General features: G+C 37.7%; 1 protein-coding gene across 1 annotated transcript in view; it reads right to left on the reverse strand.

Moving 5' to 3' along the window:
• Positions 1 to 7,635: 7,635 nt before the first annotated feature.
• LOC128380116 (fibroblast growth factor receptor 1-A-like) overlaps positions 7,636 to 17,493 on the reverse strand; it is an 86,188-nt gene continuing 76,330 nt past the window's right edge. The window contains exons 16-26 of the mRNA XM_053339814.1: positions 17,346 to 17,490; positions 16,824 to 17,014; positions 16,161 to 16,306; positions 15,685 to 15,806; positions 15,081 to 15,191; positions 14,766 to 14,956; positions 13,595 to 13,717; positions 13,418 to 13,488; positions 12,067 to 12,204; positions 11,312 to 11,417; positions 7,636 to 7,734 (exon numbers count right to left, since the gene is read on the reverse strand). Coding sequence (XP_053195789.1) covers positions 7,657 to 7,734; positions 11,312 to 11,417; positions 12,067 to 12,204; positions 13,418 to 13,488; positions 13,595 to 13,717; positions 14,766 to 14,956; positions 15,081 to 15,191; positions 15,685 to 15,806; positions 16,161 to 16,306; positions 16,824 to 17,014; positions 17,346 to 17,490 — 1,422 coding nt within the window. The 3' untranslated portion in view covers positions 7,636 to 7,656. The remainder of the gene's footprint in view (positions 7,735 to 11,311; positions 11,418 to 12,066; positions 12,205 to 13,417; positions 13,489 to 13,594; positions 13,718 to 14,765; positions 14,957 to 15,080; positions 15,192 to 15,684; positions 15,807 to 16,160; positions 16,307 to 16,823; positions 17,015 to 17,345; positions 17,491 to 17,493) is intronic.

Consider the following 17,493-nt stretch of genomic DNA (forward strand, 5'->3'; position numbering starts at 1 on the left):
AATCAGCTGTTTTTACATTTTACATTTACACATCTATGCACACTGATACACTTACAAACATGCAGACTACTCCTCAGAATGATTACATGTGCAGCAGAAGAGCTTTAGATGGAGATTTGGGGTAATAACTGCTTCCATATATTAATATTTTTGGGTTGATTATTGGTGATGAACGTGTTGGAAAGCTAAACCTAACAACCTGTGTGACAGATTTATGTTAAACAAAAAAAAGAGGCCTACTTACTTACAAGTGATTACGATTGATATTTATTTTCTTAAAAGGAGTTAATTTATGAGGCTGGTATATTTAATGTAGAGAGAGGAGGACAGAGGTGAGGTGTGTGTGTGTGTGTGTGATGCTTCATGCTGGTTCGTGGAGCTCTGTAAACACTCCTGAGATCACTTCATTAGTTGAGGCTGGCTGAGCTTTAAAAACGAGACGTTATCTTGACTGTGTGATGAGAAATCTGAGGCCTAAAAGTCTGACGTGTCTGTTTGTGTTAGAAATAAATGATGATGTTATTATGACTGACTTTGACTTGTGTGGGTTTTATTTTTATGATGATATCAGAACCTTTAATAATGTCTCCTGTAATTATTCATTATTATAATTATTATTATTATTCAGAGTTAACGAGACGATGACCGAGAGAGAAATTCATTAACAAAAATAATCTGCAAATATAATAATATATAGAGTTTAAGGTTAAACTTAAAGGATGAGTTCACAGTTTTCTCAGGTGTGCCTTAAAGCAGTGGAAAGACAGAAAGAAAGACAGAAAAAGTAGGAGAAAATGAGGAAAGAAAGAAAAGGGAGGAACAAAGAATAAGGAGGATGAGAGAAGGAAAGAAAAAGGAGGAGGACGATGAGGAAAGAAGGAAAGAAACAAAGGAAAGTCATCTTCCTTTTCTTTCTTTCTCTCCACCTCCTCTTTCTTACTTTTCTCCCCTTTTTCTTCTTCTCGTTCTTTCTTTTTTCCTCCTCCTCCTACATCTTGCTCTTTCTTTCTCTTCATCCTCCTTTTCTCATTCTTTCCATCTCCTAACAAAAATAATCTGTAAATAATAAAGATTAAACTTAAAGGATGAGTTCACAGTTGTTTCAGGTGTGCCTTAAAGCAGTGGAAGGACAGAAAGAAAGAAAGAAAAAGTAGGAGAAAATGAGGAAAGAAAGAAAGAAAAGGGAGGAAGAAGGAACAAGGAGGAGAGAAAGAAAGGAGGAGAGAAAGAAAGGAGGAAAGAAAAAGGAGGAGGAAGATGAGGAAAGAAACAAAGGAATGTCATCTTCCTTTTCTTTCTTTCCACCTCCTCTTCCTCCTACTTCTTTCTTTCTTTCTCTCTCTCTCTTTCTTTCTCCTCCTACACTTTGTTCTTTCTTACTTTTCTCCCCTTTTTCTTTTTCTTTCCCTTCTCTTCTTTTGTTCTTTTTTTCCTCCTCCTCCTACATCTTGCTCTTTCTTTCTCTTCATCCTCCCTTCTCTTTCTTTCCACCTCCACCTCCTCTTCCTCCTACTTCTTTCTTTCTTTCTTTCATTTCTTCAGCTTTAATGATCATTTGGACTCTTGACTGTTGTTTTAAGTTGAAAAACTGTGAATATTTCCTTTAAAACCTTTAAACCCATTTTCATGAATGATGAGAAACCATCTGATACAATTATTCATTACGTACATGAATTTATCAATACTTCCAGCTGTATATAACAATAACTCCTTATAATATAATTAGACAAGTAGCTGGAAATGAATGAATGAATGGATTAACCAATTAAAAAAATACTTAATTAATTGGATTTCTCTTTAAAACTCTCTTCTTGTGTCAGCTTGTCCTTTATATGCTTCACTCCATTCCTGCAGTTCACAGAAGCGCCACCAGGTGGAGCTCCTGCCAGTTAAATCATTCTCAAGTGATCAGTTTCTCTTCTCAAAACTCAATGTTCTTCCTTCATTCTGATATCTATTTAAAGGTAACTCAGTATTTATTCAGACCCACAGACTGGTGTAAAGGCTGAAGGTGTGAGGAAGAGGATGGATCATTAAAACACTGTTAAATGACACCGTGATGGCTCTCACTCTGCCATCTGGCCCACCTGCTAATGAGCCATAATGGCCTCCTCACCTCCGCCTCACACCTCATTAACCTCCGACCGGCCGGCTGAGGAGCTCACACTCATCCTCAGCAGGGAGCGATGAAGAGCTCACACTCATCCTCAGCAGGGAGCGATGAAGAGCTCACACTCATCCTCAGCAGGGAGCGATGAGGAGCTCACACTCATCCTCAGCAGGGAGCTCATATCTGCTGAGGTGTCACACATGTTTACGACTCTCACTTCCAGGAATGAGGAGCCGTAAACTCTGAGAAAACACACACAGCTCCTGAGTGTAAAGAAGCAGGAGAGCAAACTATAATACTGCATACTACATCACTATAATACTGCAGTACTTTTACTGTAATACTGCATACTACATCACTCATAATACTGCAGTACTTTTACTGTAATACTGCATACTACATCACTATAATACTGCAGTACTGTTACTGTAATACTGCATACTACATCACTATAATACTGCAGTACTTTTACTGTAATACTGCATACTACATCACTATAATACTGCAGTACTGTTACTGTAATACTGCATACTACATCACTATAATACTGCAGTACTTTTACTGTAATACTGCATACTACATCACTATAATACTGCAGTACTTTTACTGTAATACTGCATACTACATCACTCATAATACTGCAGTACTTTTACTGTAATACTGCATACTACATCATAATACTGCAGTACTTTTACTGTAATACTGCATACTACATCACTATAATACTGCAGTACTTTTACTGTAATACTGCATACTACATCACTATAATACTGCAGTACTTTTACTGTAATACTGCATACTACATCACTATAATACTGCAGTACTTTTACTGTAATATTGCATACTACATCACTATAATACTGCAGTACTTTTACTGTAATACTGCATACTACATCACTATAATACTGCAGTACTTTTACTGTAATACTGCATACTACATCACTCATAATACTGCAGTACTTTTACTGTAATATTGCATACTACATCACTATAATACTGCAGTACTTTTACTGTAATACTGCATACTACATCACTATAATACTGCAGTACTTTTACTGTAATACTGCATACTACATCACTATAATACTGCAGTACTTTTACTGTAATACTGCATACTACATCACTATAATACTGCAGTACTTTTACTGTAATATTGCATACTACATCACTATAATACTGCAGTACTTTTACTGTAATACTGCATACTACATCACTATAATACTGCAGTACTTTTACTGTAATGCTGCATACTACATCACTATAATACTGCAGTACTTTTACTGTAATGCTGCATACTACATCACTATAATACTGCAGTACTTTTACTGTAATACTGCATACTACATCACTATAATACTGCAGTACTTTTACTGTAATACTGCATACTACATCACTATAATACTGCAGTACTTTTACTGTAATACTGCATACTACATCACTATAATACTGCAGTACTTTTACTGTAATGCTGCATACTACATCACTATAATACTGCAGTACTTTTACTGTAATACTGCATACTACATCACTATAATACTGCAGTACTTTTACTGTAATACTGCATACTACATCACTATAATACTGCAGTACTTTTACTGTAATACTGCATACTACATCACTATAATACTGCAGTACTTTTACTGTAATACTGCATACTACATCACTATAATACTGCAGTACTTTTACTGTAATACTGCATACTACATCACTATAATACTGCAGTACTTTTACTGTAATACTGCATACTACATCACTATAATACTGCAGTGTTAAGACACACTCATCCTTTAAATCTGGTTCTATGTGAGATGTTTATGGAGGTCTGAACAAACTTTCTCAGGAACAGGTTTCAGACCTCCAGGAGGACTCAGAGCTCTGAGGGTGGATGATGATGTTATCGTAGAAAACAAGAAGGAGAGAGATGAGGAAGAGAGGAAAGTGTTCAGACTGATTGGCTTTCTAGTAACAAAACACTCTGAACAGCAGGTATTTGTTTGTGATGTCAGCCCTGGAGCTACACACACACACACACACACACACACACACACACACACACACACACACAGAATAACATGTCAGACAGACTTGATGCATGAAGCCTCCGGTCGTCTGTAACAGAGCGTTTCCTCTCTGTGGGAGGAAGACGCTGCTGCAGGCTCCACAGAGACAAACTGTGTGTGTGTGTGTGTGTGTGTGTGTGTGTGTGTGTGTGTGTGTGTGTGTGTGTGTGTGTGTGTGTTGTGTGATAGATGGTGAACAGCGTCTTCCTCCCACAACTCATCCCTCTCTGTCCAACACACACACATACATTAAAACAAGGAGGGTTCCTGCTGGAGGCTCTCTGCGACTTCCTCTGCAAGGTCACACACACACACACACACACACGTACATGTTTCCATCACTTCTCAGGACTTTACATTAACTTACATTCATTTTCTGGACACTTGATTTCAACTACAGCTGCTTTATCCATTAACATTTCCTCAATTAATCAATTATTTGGTCCATAAAATGTCAAAAAAATGGTGAAAAATGTCCATCAGAGTTTCCCAAAAGATATTCAGTTTACTGTCACAGAGGAATAAAAGACGGCTAAATCATTTTTTAATGGTATAAAATGTCAAAATTGATCTCAGAGCAGCTTCTCAGATGTGAATATTTGCTGGTTTTCCAGTAAACTCAACATCTTTGTGTTTTTGACTGTTTTAGTATGTTCGCTTGGGCTTCAGGAAATATTAATATGCATATTTATCTACTAGCATTCTAGCATTTTATTTATGTCTTTCTATTTTTCTGTACTTTGTTTTTATTATGGGGTGTGTGTGGGGGGGTTAATTGTATGTTTTAATGTTTCTGTTTTATATGAAGCACGTTGAGTTGCCATTGTGTATGAAATGTGCTATATAAATAAAACTGCCTTGCCTTGCCTTGCCTTACTATTTTATGCTATTTTATCCAGTGAAGTTGAAGTTTAATTAAGTTGGAGTTCAGTTATGTTCACATTATAGGGTTACAACTTACAATTGTTTTCATTATCAATTAATATGTTAAATCGATCAGTTGTTTGGTCTTTAAAATGTCAGAAAATGATTTTAAAAAAGAAAAAAAGTCCAAAATGATGTCCTCAAATATCTCAAATATGTTCATTTTACTGTCATATATAACTCAAATATTCACATTTAAAAGCTTGAATCAGAAAATCTTTACTTTCTAAGACTCAAAATGATGAATTGATTATTAAAGTAGTTAGGTATCACCCCAATCAATCACTATTATCATGATTATTAAAGAAAATAAGAAGTCTTACAGTTCTCCTCTGATGTAGCACAACCACACAACACAACCTGTCCTTTGGTTTACTGTTCAGTCTGATAAAAACACAACTCAATATGACGCTGTTCCGCCTACGGGACGGACCGGAAGTTGGGAGGTAGCCACAAGTCCTTCTGAATGTTTTAAACACCAACCTTTAAACATATATACTCATCCCGTACATTGTTAGAAAGCTTAGATTCTCCTGATTCATTCAAGACCACTCTCGAATTATATGGTTGCTCACAGCCGTAATAGTATTAGCGGTTAGCTCGGCTAGCCACTCAGCTAAAGTAAGCTAACAGCTATAATGCTACATACCTTCAAAGTCTTCCCTTTATCCACAACGATCATCTTATGACTCAGGACTTTCTGTACAGCTCGCCAAGTATCCATTCTGGTGAAATATGAAATCCGTTTCCTTCTAATAGAAATACTTTCCTCAATATGTCAACATGTATTTAGTCCAACACGTAACGTAACACACACGGAACAAACCAAATACGGTCCGTTTACGTCATTTCCTGACCTGCACGTCCATCTCAGAGTACACGTGACCTAGATGTTTACGACCGTTAGTCTCTCCTGCTTCTGGACACCACACACAAGCCAATCGGTGTTTAGGATTAGGAAGCACGTGCCTCCAAAGCCAATGAGGACTTGTGACCGAGGAAAACGTCAACGTGGCTTTGATTGACAGCTGTTCCAGCCAATGGAATTATTCGGTGAAATGAAGTTGATAACCTTTTAGCCAATAGTCTGAGGTTTCCAACGGTCGGTGTATGACGTATGACGCTAAGCGATCAGTTTAACTTTCCATAAGCTTAACCGTCCATGATGTCAAAAGTAAAAAACAGAAAGAATTGTATGTCATAAATCTAATAATAATAATACTAGGGAAATATCATACACACAAAGCTAAATGTAGTGACTCAAAGCTGTTTTTTGGCATTTCAAAGGGAAACTGAACAATACATCCAGAGCATCCGTCCATCCATCCATCCATCTTCTTGCCGCTTATCCGGGGTCGGGTCGCGGGGGCAGCAGCCTAAGCAGGGAAGCCCAGACTTCCCTCTCCCCAGCCACTTCGTCCAGCTCTTCCAGGGGGACCCCGAGGCGTTCCCAGGCCAGCTGAGAGACATAGTCTCTCCAGCGTGTCCTGGGTCTTCCCCGGGGTCTCCTACCGGGAGACCCCGGGGAAGAGCATCCAGAGCATCCAGAGCATCTGTGACTCAAATAATAAGAAAGCTGTCAAAACATATAATTTGTGCTCTTTATTTACTGTATTTATTTGAATAACGCCCCTGGCTGCTGTTCATTGCTTTGTAATGTACATTAATAACTGCTTTTGTACTGAATTTTTATTGTCAATAAAATATTTAAAAAATAAAAGATTAAAAAAAAGCGTATTCTGAGCATTTAACTCCTAAAAATATTGAGAAATGTTAATATTTATTCATTCTGTGTCTCCTGTCTGCTTTAATGTTGATTCGAGCTCTTGACTGTTTGGTTTAAGGTCGATGATACATACAGTAACACATTTAATCATGAAATAAATCCAGTTTACAAATTTAAGAAGGATTTTAATACTGTTAATCAGTTATTATTATTACAGTATACACATTCAACTAGAAGCATGTTCTGCTGGAGGATAAGTGCAACACTGACATGATCTTTGGCAGCTTTATATAAACTGAGGATCCAAAAAAAATAAAAAATACAAATACACAATATAAACTGAGAAATAAATGAATGAATACACAAATAATCTATTCAAACATTATTTTTAAAAAAAAGAAAAAGTCCAGTCCTCTTTTTATCTCTTTTCCAGTTTGATCTTCCATATAACACAAACTATTATGTACAATATTCACACTGAGAACATTATTTTATTATTTATTATTATTATTATTATTATTAACAAACCAAAGCGCTAACGACGGCTGCAGCGCTCGGCTCTCGCAGTCCGTCGCTGCGGGTGAACTCAGTCTTTTTCTTTCTTTCTTTTTTTTTTTTTACACCCGTCTCTTTATGAATGAGCTGCTTCCTGAGGCCGAGCTGGGGAGTCTGAGTCCAGCTGTTCCTCACATCAGGCTGCTGTGATGGACGACGGTGAAGCAGCTTGTCTTGAGCTTCTCCTCCTCCTCGTCGTCGTCTGGGACCGCCGCTGCCGCTACTGCAGAGGAAACGGAGGGATGAAGGTGATCCAGGAAGGAAAAAACGTCCCACTGCGATTATGTGGAGTATGTTGTAGAGGCCAACGAGCCGACGGGAGAATATTGGACCAGAGGAACGGCCAGGTCCAGGTACTCCTGAGGAGGAAGAGAGAGTTATTATCATTCATGTGCAGATATATTTTATTTCGACATATTTTACTCCAGTGGTCGTTACAAAAAGCAAAAATTCACACAGGAACTTTCAACCCTGAGTTTCTCCAGAAATACTGAAGAGACTGTTCGCTCTGTTATTCCAGATGTATTTCATTTATTTCATATTTATTTTACCTGGAAAAAGCCTCACTGAGATTAAACATCTGGCCAAGAGAAGCAGCAACATCTAGTTTCAGACACCTAATCTATCACAACCTCTCGTTAGTCAATGTAACAGAAGAAAATCATGAAGAAAATTAATATAGAAGAGAAAATAAACAGTTTTTATTGACTGCAGTACTGTGTTAGCTCCAGAGCTGCAATGATAAGTCGATTAATTGATTAGCTGCTAACTATTAAATTAAAAACAGACTATTTTTATAATTAATCAATCATTTTGAGTCATTTCTTTTTAGCTTCCAGCATCTCAAATGTGAATATTTTCTGGTTTCTAAGACATCTGAGGAGGTTTTTTTGGTCTTTGGGGAACATTGATCAACATTTTTCTCCATTTTCAGACATTTTTTAAATCCAAACAAATCGATATATTGAGAAAATAATCCGAAAATGAATCAATAACCGTCAGTTTAAGTTTGATTATTGGGGTTGTTGGACTGTTGGTTGGGAAATAGTGATCTGACATGTTTCATCACTTGAGATTAATACAATATTATTAAGATTAGTTAAAGCCCTAAAAACAAAGTACAGCTGATGGGAATGGGTCATTAGTTTTGCTGTATGTGTTGGACATATTAAAGGAAGAGAGAAAATAAACAGTTTTAATGACTACAGTACTGTGTTAGCTCCAGACTATTTCTTATAATTAATTAATCAATCTTTTTTTTTTAGGTTTCAGCATCTTAAATGTGAATATTTTCTGGTTTCTAAGACATCTGAGGTAATTTTTTGGTCTTTGGGGAACATTAATCAACATTTTTCTCCATTTTCAGACATTTTTTAAGTCCAAACAAATCGATATATTGAGAAAATAATCTGAAAATGAATCAATAATTATCAGTTAGTTTAAACCAAACTGAACAAACTGGGAAAAGTTTGATTATTTGGGTTGTTGGACTGTTGGTTGGGAAACAGTGATCTGACATGTTTCACCACTTTATAAACAAAATGAGTAAGAGTAAGAAAATAACAGATTAATACAATATTATTAAGATTAGTTAAAGCCCTAAAAACAAAGTACAGCTGATGTGAATGAGTCATTAGTTTTTCTATGTGTGTGTTGGACACATTAAAGGAACCTGGACTCACTCTGTCTGAGGCTCATTATGAGGTAACGAAAACACAATTATTCTTATTTAAGTTGATCGCACACTAATTAAAACATACTTATGAATATTATTTTCCATTCATGCCAGTAAAGCTCCATAAATCCAACAGACTGGTCCTTTATAATGTTGATAACTTGGTATGGCTACAGTTTGTGAAATGGTCACGAAATTTAATCTATAAATTCGTGGACATGGACACGAAACTTCTTAATTTTTTCCGTGACACTCAGCACAACTTTCAAACTGCAGTATTTAAATATGAAGTGTATTTCGTGCCTGTTTCACATTTACATGACAGACACCATCTATGTGAGAAGTTCCTGGATGGTTTACTAGATTCTCCAGAAATGCAGAGTATGCATCAAGAGCTGACTACTCACACTCACATTACCCAAGATGCAACGCTACTACTCACACTCACATTACCCAAGATGCAACGCTACTACTCACACTCACATTACCCAAGATGCAACGCTACTACTCACACTCACATTACCCAAGATGCAACGCTACTACTCACACTCACATTACCCAAGATGCAACGCTACTACTCACACTCACATTACCCAAGATGCAACGCTACTACTCACACTCACATTACCCAAGATGCAACGCTACTACTCACACTCAAATTACCCAAGATGCAACGCTACTACTCACACTCACATTACCCAAGATGCAACGCTACTACTCACACTCACATTACCCAAGATGCAACGCAACTTCTGAAAAAAACTGTGGTTTCAAGTTAGCTACAGTGAGGGTATGTTCGCTTCCTGTTTTCAAAATAAAAGCACCAATTCTATAGTTATGGTTTTCTTAATAATAAAAGGCAACGGGTGTTTTATTTTGTGAAAATGACAGGAAGTGCGTTACTCGCTACGGCTAACTTGAGCGGCTCCGAATTCTCAGGAACAAAACTTTAAAGAGGTGTTTTATTGTGAAAATGGCAGGAAGTGACTTTAAACAGGTGTTATTTGGACAGATTAGCGTCACATTGTGGATCTAAAGGGCTACTTTACTTTCTTCCTAAAAAGGTTAGAAATGTGGATAAAGTGGTTTATTTACAGAGTTAGAGCTAAAATGAAATCAGCTTCAGCTTGATGATTTCAGCTCGGGTAGGAACCAAATGCATTGTGGGTTATCGTGTTGTTTACTACAGTGTAAACGGTCTGCTTACTATCTGGTCCTTTAGTGTGTAGGATGGAAGTATGTAGTATGTAGTATAGAGGTATGTAGTATGTAGTATAGAAGTATGTAGTATAGAAGTATGTAGTATGTAGTATAGAAGTATGTAGTATGTAGTATAGAAGTATGTAGTATAGAAGTATGTAGTATGTAGTATAGAAGTATGTAGTATGTAGTATAGAGGTATGTAGTATAGAAGTATGTAGTATAGAAGTATGTAGTATGGAAGTATGTAGTATAGAAGTATGTAGTATAGAGGTATGTAGTATAGAAGTATGTAGTATGGAAGTATGTAGTATAGAAGTATGTAGTATAGAAGTATGTAGTATGGACGTATGTAGTATAGAAGTATGTAGTATGTAGTATAGAAGTATGTAGTATGTAGTATAGAAGTATGTAGTATGTAGTATAGAAGTATGTAGTATGAAGTATGTAGTATAGAAGTATGTAGTATGTAGTATAGAAGTATGTAGTATGTAGTATAGAAGTATGTAGTATAGAAGCATGTAGTATGTAGTATAGAAGTATGTAGTATAGAAGTATGTAGTATGTAGTATAGAAGTATGTAGTATGTAGTATAGAAGTATGTAGTATGTAGTATAGAAGTATGTAGTATGTAGTATAGAAGTATGTAGTATGTAGTATAGAAGTATGTAGTATAGAAGTATGTAGTATAGAAGTATATAGTATGTAGTATAGAAGTATGTAGTATAGAAGTATGTAGTATAGAAGTATGTAGTATGTAGTATAGAAGTATGTAGTATGTAGTATAGAAGTATGTAGTATGTAGTATAGAAGTATGTAGTATAGAAGTATGTAGTATAGAAGTATATAGTATGTAGTATAGAAGTATGTAGTATAGAAGTATGTAGTATAGAAGTATGTAGTATGTAGTATAGAAGTATGTAGTATGTAGTATAGAAGTATGTAGTATGCAGTTTCGAACACAGCCAATAACTTCCCAATAAAATACGAACTACAGCAGGATGTGACAGACAAACATAAGCTGCTACTGTGGTTAAAAGTCTGACTAAACAGCTCATTACCTGGTTAGCCATGAGAGACAGCGTGCGGTCTAAATCTTCTACCAGCTGTTGGAAAGTTGGTCTGCGAGACGGGACAGCGTGCCAGCAGTCTCTCATCATCAGGTAGCTGAAGAAACACACAGTGGTATAAAGGAACACGTTGTTAGAAGACTGATCCTGTGTAGAAACCTGCAGAATAAACCTACAGCCATCAGCAGAGTTATTGATTAGTCGACAGACGCAAAACATTTAGATACACTTTTGGTATCATCAAGAAATGCCTAGATTCACTGATTCCTTTTTTAAAGACATTTTTCACCATTTTCTGAAGCAAATATCTAATAGGTTAATCAAGAAAAACAAAAAAAATAATAAAATCAACATTACTGGATAATAAAAATAGTTGTTAATTGCAATATTTGATTAAAAATGTCTTAATTTAGTGATATAATTTACTTATTTGATAGTTCATCTCTTCTTCAGGCCTCTTCCTTTATACCTTTAATATAATCTAAACAAATTTAACTCAGTTTTTCTTAATGTATGTTCTAAAGTTCACCACATAATTAAAAATACATCTGTGAATGTAAGAAAATAGTTTTGAGAAATAGAAGAAATATCAAATCCTAACATATTTGAACAGATTTAATATAAAAACACTGCAGTAAACGGATCATTCTGCCTTTTACAGTTCAGTATATTCAAGGTATGTAGTGAGACACTTAAACGTTACTCAGAGCTTAAACCCGGATTTAGTGACTGTGACGAGGACTCACAGCTCCTGGGTGCAGGCCGAGGGTTTTTCCATGCGATGTCCCTCCTTTAGCAGCTTGAACAGCTCCTCCACAGGGACTCCGGGGTAAGGAGACCCGCCAAGCGTGAAGATTTCCCAAAGTAAGACTCCAAACGACCAACTGCAGCAGCAAGAGACACAGGAGACAAACACAAAGACTCTCAGACATCGAATGTGTACCTGAAGGTCTTACAGAGTCCTCAAAGCAGAGATCAGCAGTTCAGATAAACCATGAGCCAGGTTTTCAGTATTTTTCATTTCGGGGCTTCTCTCTTTAGTTTTCAGGCTGGAGGATCTTAAACTAGAACTTAAAATCAATCCAAAACAAACATGGATCCAGTATAAAGAGACTAAAACAGATGTGGTGTGATCGTTCTGGTTTAAAGGCTCAGTCTGTAATCCTTTAACGTGAGAGAAAAAAGTCTGTTGAAATAATTCAGATGTGAGGAGATAAAAGCACATTCCTGTTTCAATATTTCTGAGGCGATAAAAACACGATTAAACAAGCTTTAAGACAAACTGGGATTAAACAGGACACAGAGACAGGTTTGATATGTTGTGACAGGTAACCAGTAGGTGGCAGTAACTGGTTTGAGCTGGCATCCAATAACAAGGATTTCTGTTTTATTAGAAGTAATATATGAACTTTAAATATGAAGGAAATAAAATACAAAGGTGAAGTTAAAGAGTGAACCAGTAGTTCACAAACTTTTTGGCTCATGGCTTCTTTTCATGTTACAGATGTTTTTTGAGTCTTTCGAAGTTCCACTGAAGATGTAAAAGTTTAGAGAAAATGAATCAAAGTTTAACTGACAGAACTTTTTTTACTTGGCTGATATTTTGCAAAACGATTACTTTTACTTTTAATACTTTAAGTACTTATTATAGCATATAATTCAGTACATTTAGCCGATAATACTAATGAACTTTTACTTAAGTGGGATCTTGAATATTTATAATAGAGTAATTCTACATTGTGCTTTAGATACTTCAGTAAAGAATCTTCTTCCATCACTGGGCATTTTACAGATTTACAGAAATTTACGGATTAATTAATGACTGTAATATATACATATATTTATTTTTATGTGTGCTGCTGAGATGGGAGTGCTAAAGTTTTGTTGCATTTTTATGTGCAATAACAATAAAATCATCTTTCTATAAATCTGATGGCACTTGTTTTTCATGTTTGCAGATGTTTTTTGTGATTTTTGAGACATTCAGTGAGTTAATCAGGCATGAAGTTGACATGTAAAGCTAATATCACATGTGTGTATCGAGGTGTGTGTGTGTTGTTTGCACAAAGATACAGACAATAAGTTTTAAAGACTCACACGTCACTTTGGTGCGTGTAGATTCGGTCGAATAAAGCTTCAGGCGCCATCCACTTCACCGGCAGTCGACCCTGCAGGAAGAGTAAAACATCAGCCGCCAACTCTCAGCAGAACAATATTAAATCAGCTCATATTGTTATTGATTTTTCTATCCTGCCGCAGCCTGTCTGGTCTCACATTAGTGGTCTTCTTGTAGTAGTCGATGTGGTGGATGTCTCGGGCCAGACCGAAGTCGGCTATCTTCATCACGTTATCTTCAGTGACCAGCACGTTCCTCGCCGCCAGATCTCTGTGAATACACTGAACAGCAGAGAGGAAAACACAGAGTTCACAACACATTCACAGTCTTAAAGAAAATGTACATTAATGTTTGTTTCCATCCAATTCTGATCAGTGTCAATATCAGCAGATTAACTAACTCTAGCTAACTGTGTCTGTTTGTTGCAAATAGACAGCAAAAAATGAGCTGAAACTCAATAAAAGTCCAATATTCACTCTCTTTTGGCTCTGTTTTTGTTCTCCATCTCCTCCTCCTGAGGGAAATATCTGGTTCTTTAGCTGCTAACTGCTCCACTATGTTCACCAGCTACATATAAATAGTCATATTTTCTAGCTCTGGGTGCAAAAAGGATCGATTGCAGGTGTTGTTTAACGGGAGAAGTTTTGATACTACTTGGTATTGAGTACTGATCAGGCAGGGGAGTTCTGGTCCTCTGAAATGAGGCCAGGAAGTAACTTAGAACTGCATTCTGTCAAAAGTCCACCAGGGGGCGACCGTCTCTATACAAGTCAATGGAGAATTCACCAACTTCTCACTTGATTTCTAACCTCAGTAAACGTTTTCAAAATGTGTTTATGGTCTCAATCGCTAGTTTAAAGCCTTCTTCAATGCAGTATGATGTTCATTTGGGACATTTTGGCCTCCCTGATTTTATATGTGACGATAAAACAGGGTATGCATTAGGGCGTGGCTACGTCCTGATTGACAGGTTGATTGACCAATGTCCTCGAGATCCAGCCCTCCCAACCATAGCAACCTCCCCGCTCCGCCCACGGCTCCGCCTCATGCCCATATAAGTAGAATCCATGTTTTTATTTTTCCCAGCATGCACCTGAAATTTTCAAGATGGCGCTGCCTAGATTAGAAACTATTGGCTTCCGAGCAGCAGTCCACAAACCAATGGGTGACGTCACGGATGTTACGACCATTACTTTTATACAGTCTATGATACTGATACCCAGCCCTACTGATTATAGAGAAAGTTGTAGGTTTTATGTTCATCACTATGAGCCACCAACACATCAGACTGAACTTCCTGCATCAGTGAGATTGGATGTAAACACTGACCTTCTTGGAGGCCAGGTACGCCATTCCTCTGGACACCTGGTACGCAGCAGACACAAGCTCTCTGATCTCCAGATTGTCCTGAGTCACCTGCCTCGGGCCGCTCCAGTACTCCAACCCGGCAGGTCGGCGAGCGCGGAGGAACTCCCTCAGATTCCCCTGAGAGGCGTACTCCACCACCACGTACAGAGGACCTGGGAGACACAGGGGAGACGGTCAGTCACACATCTTTTTATTTTATTCAGTTTATTTGTGTTAAAAAATTATTAAAACTGATTAAAACTCGCTGTCACTCCTCCTCCTCCTCCTCACACTCACCTTCCTGCGTGCAGGCGCCCAGCAGGTTGATGATGTTCTTGTGTTTGCCGATCATCTTCATCATCTCCATCTCAGAGATCAGATCGGACAGGTCCTTCTCTGTGGCGTCCGCTGTAACACAACAGGAAGTTAGGATGACACTTACAAATTAAAGTTCAAAATGTCGACACACTAACCCAACATTGAGTTAATGAGACGAAGAAAAACAAACTTTACATGAACAACAAACAGGCAAAGATAAAGAATTAAATATTAATAAATCAATCACTCAAGTCGATCAAGAGAAGAGCTATCAGCAACTATTTCAATAATCTATTAATGTTGAGTGACTTTTGGATATAGTCCTTGGCATTTTACATTATTCAGTTAAAGGAAAAATAATCTGCACCATAATCAATATTAAAAACAACTGTTAGAGAGTTTTGTAGCTTTTACATCAATGTAAACTGAATATTTGAGTTTTTTCCCTGTTGGTCAAACAGAACAAAGACAATTCTGAAAACCATGATGGACGTATTTAATGATTTTATTGGCAAACTAATTGATAATGAAGTTTATCGTTGGTTGCAGCTTTATTTAAGTCGTTAAGATGTTTCAGTCTCACCTTTAAGCATCTTCACGGCTACCTTGGAGAGGCGTGTGGGTTTGTTTTTGTCGATGCCGACGGCCTCGGCAAGCATCACCTGACCGAAGCAGCCTTCTCCAAGAGGTTTCCCCAAAGTCAGCCTGACAAACACACAGTAGATAAAGCATTATGTAATTTAAGTAGAAAATAAATATATGATATTTAACATGTTACTGAATACATATATTGCTGTTTTTAATTCTTTGAAATCTATTTTTTTTTAATTATATTTAGTAAATAAATCATGATGTGGGCTTAAATGGAGTCACAGTACCAATTAAACCCACTTTATTCATCAAATATCTTTATTTTATATTCCAACATCTACATGAACTAATGAATACATTTTCAAATGAGAGATAAATGTTGCTTTATAAGAAATGATCTCCCTTATAAATCATGTCAGTATCCATGAAAAACAGCTGGACTTAGATGTTGGTGTGTTTGCTGTGTACCTGTCTCTCGGCAGCTCCCACAGAGGATCGTAGGGCAGCTCGTACTCCGACACTCCTGCCAGGATGGTGGCGCCGCCACTGGAGAGACGAGACTGACGCATCAGACACATCCTGGACTGCAGCGAGGACGACGACTCGACTGACACCTGTGGACAAAGGCAGAACAGCTGTGAGTGTTTTTATACCAGGCAGGGAGCTCCGGTCCTCTGAAATGAGGCCAACACGGAAGTAACTTAGAACTGCATTCTATCAAAAGGCCACCAGGGGGCGACCGTCTCTATACAAGTCAATGGAGAATTCACCAACTTCTCACTTGATTTCTAACCTCAGTAAACGTTTTCAAAATGTGTTTATGGTCTCAATCGCTAGTTTAAAGCCTTCTTCAATGCAGTATGATGTTCATTTGGGACATTTTGGCCTCCCTGATTTTATATGTGACGATAAAGCAGGGTATGCATTAGGGCGTGGCTACGTCCTGATTGACAGGTTGATTGCACAATGTCCTCGAGATCCAGCCCTCGTAACCATAGCAACCTCCCTGCTCTGCCCATGGCAGTCCACAAACCAATGGGTGACGTCACGAATGTTACGTCCATTTCTTCTATACAGTCTATGTTTTATACTCAGACAGGTGTGGAGGAGGGGGGGGAAGAGACACCTCACCTGTCTCCTCAGAGGAATGCTTTTGGCTAGTTTCTGCACGGCTAGCTGGCTATGGAAGTCGCTCTTCTTCGGAGTGCAGCAGAGTCTGCAGATGATGGCGGTGGCGGTGAGGATGATGATGATGAAGAAGCCCAGACAGTAGATGAAGATTTCCAAGTAAGTCTGTGAGGGCAGCGGGGCGGGAGGCGGGTCTGAGAGAGAGAGAGATTTTTATTAGTTTACCCACAATAATCCAGATTATATACATACATATATACATGGAGAAGTACAAAAATCCTCAGGGGAGCTTAATCTAGGCATGCTACAGTGTGAGGGTTACATTAATCAAAGAAAAAAGAAAGCTAAGATTATTAAAAGGAAGATCAAAAGAGAGATTAAGATTTTACCAGATAACAGATTAGTGGGATAAGGATAACATTACAGCAATAGAAATAAATCAAAACTTGCAGGTGCGAAATTAAAAAGACTGAGATGGCATTCATGTCTGATACAAACTGTAGTTTCGGAGGATCTTGAACGCACCATTGACCACAGCGAGCCAGGCGGAGTGATACGAGAAGCCGATAGAGTTTCCGGCCAGGCAGGTGTACTCTCCTGAATCCTCCAGCGTTACGTTCCTCAGAGTCAAAACGTCGGTTTCTTTATCCGTTGTGTTCAAACCTGCAGTCTG

The sequence above is a fragment of the Scomber japonicus genome, chromosome 19, assembly GCF_027409825.1.
Source record: "Scomber japonicus isolate fScoJap1 chromosome 19, fScoJap1.pri, whole genome shotgun sequence".
NCBI lineage: Eukaryota > Metazoa > Chordata > Actinopteri > Scombriformes > Scombridae > Scomber > Scomber japonicus.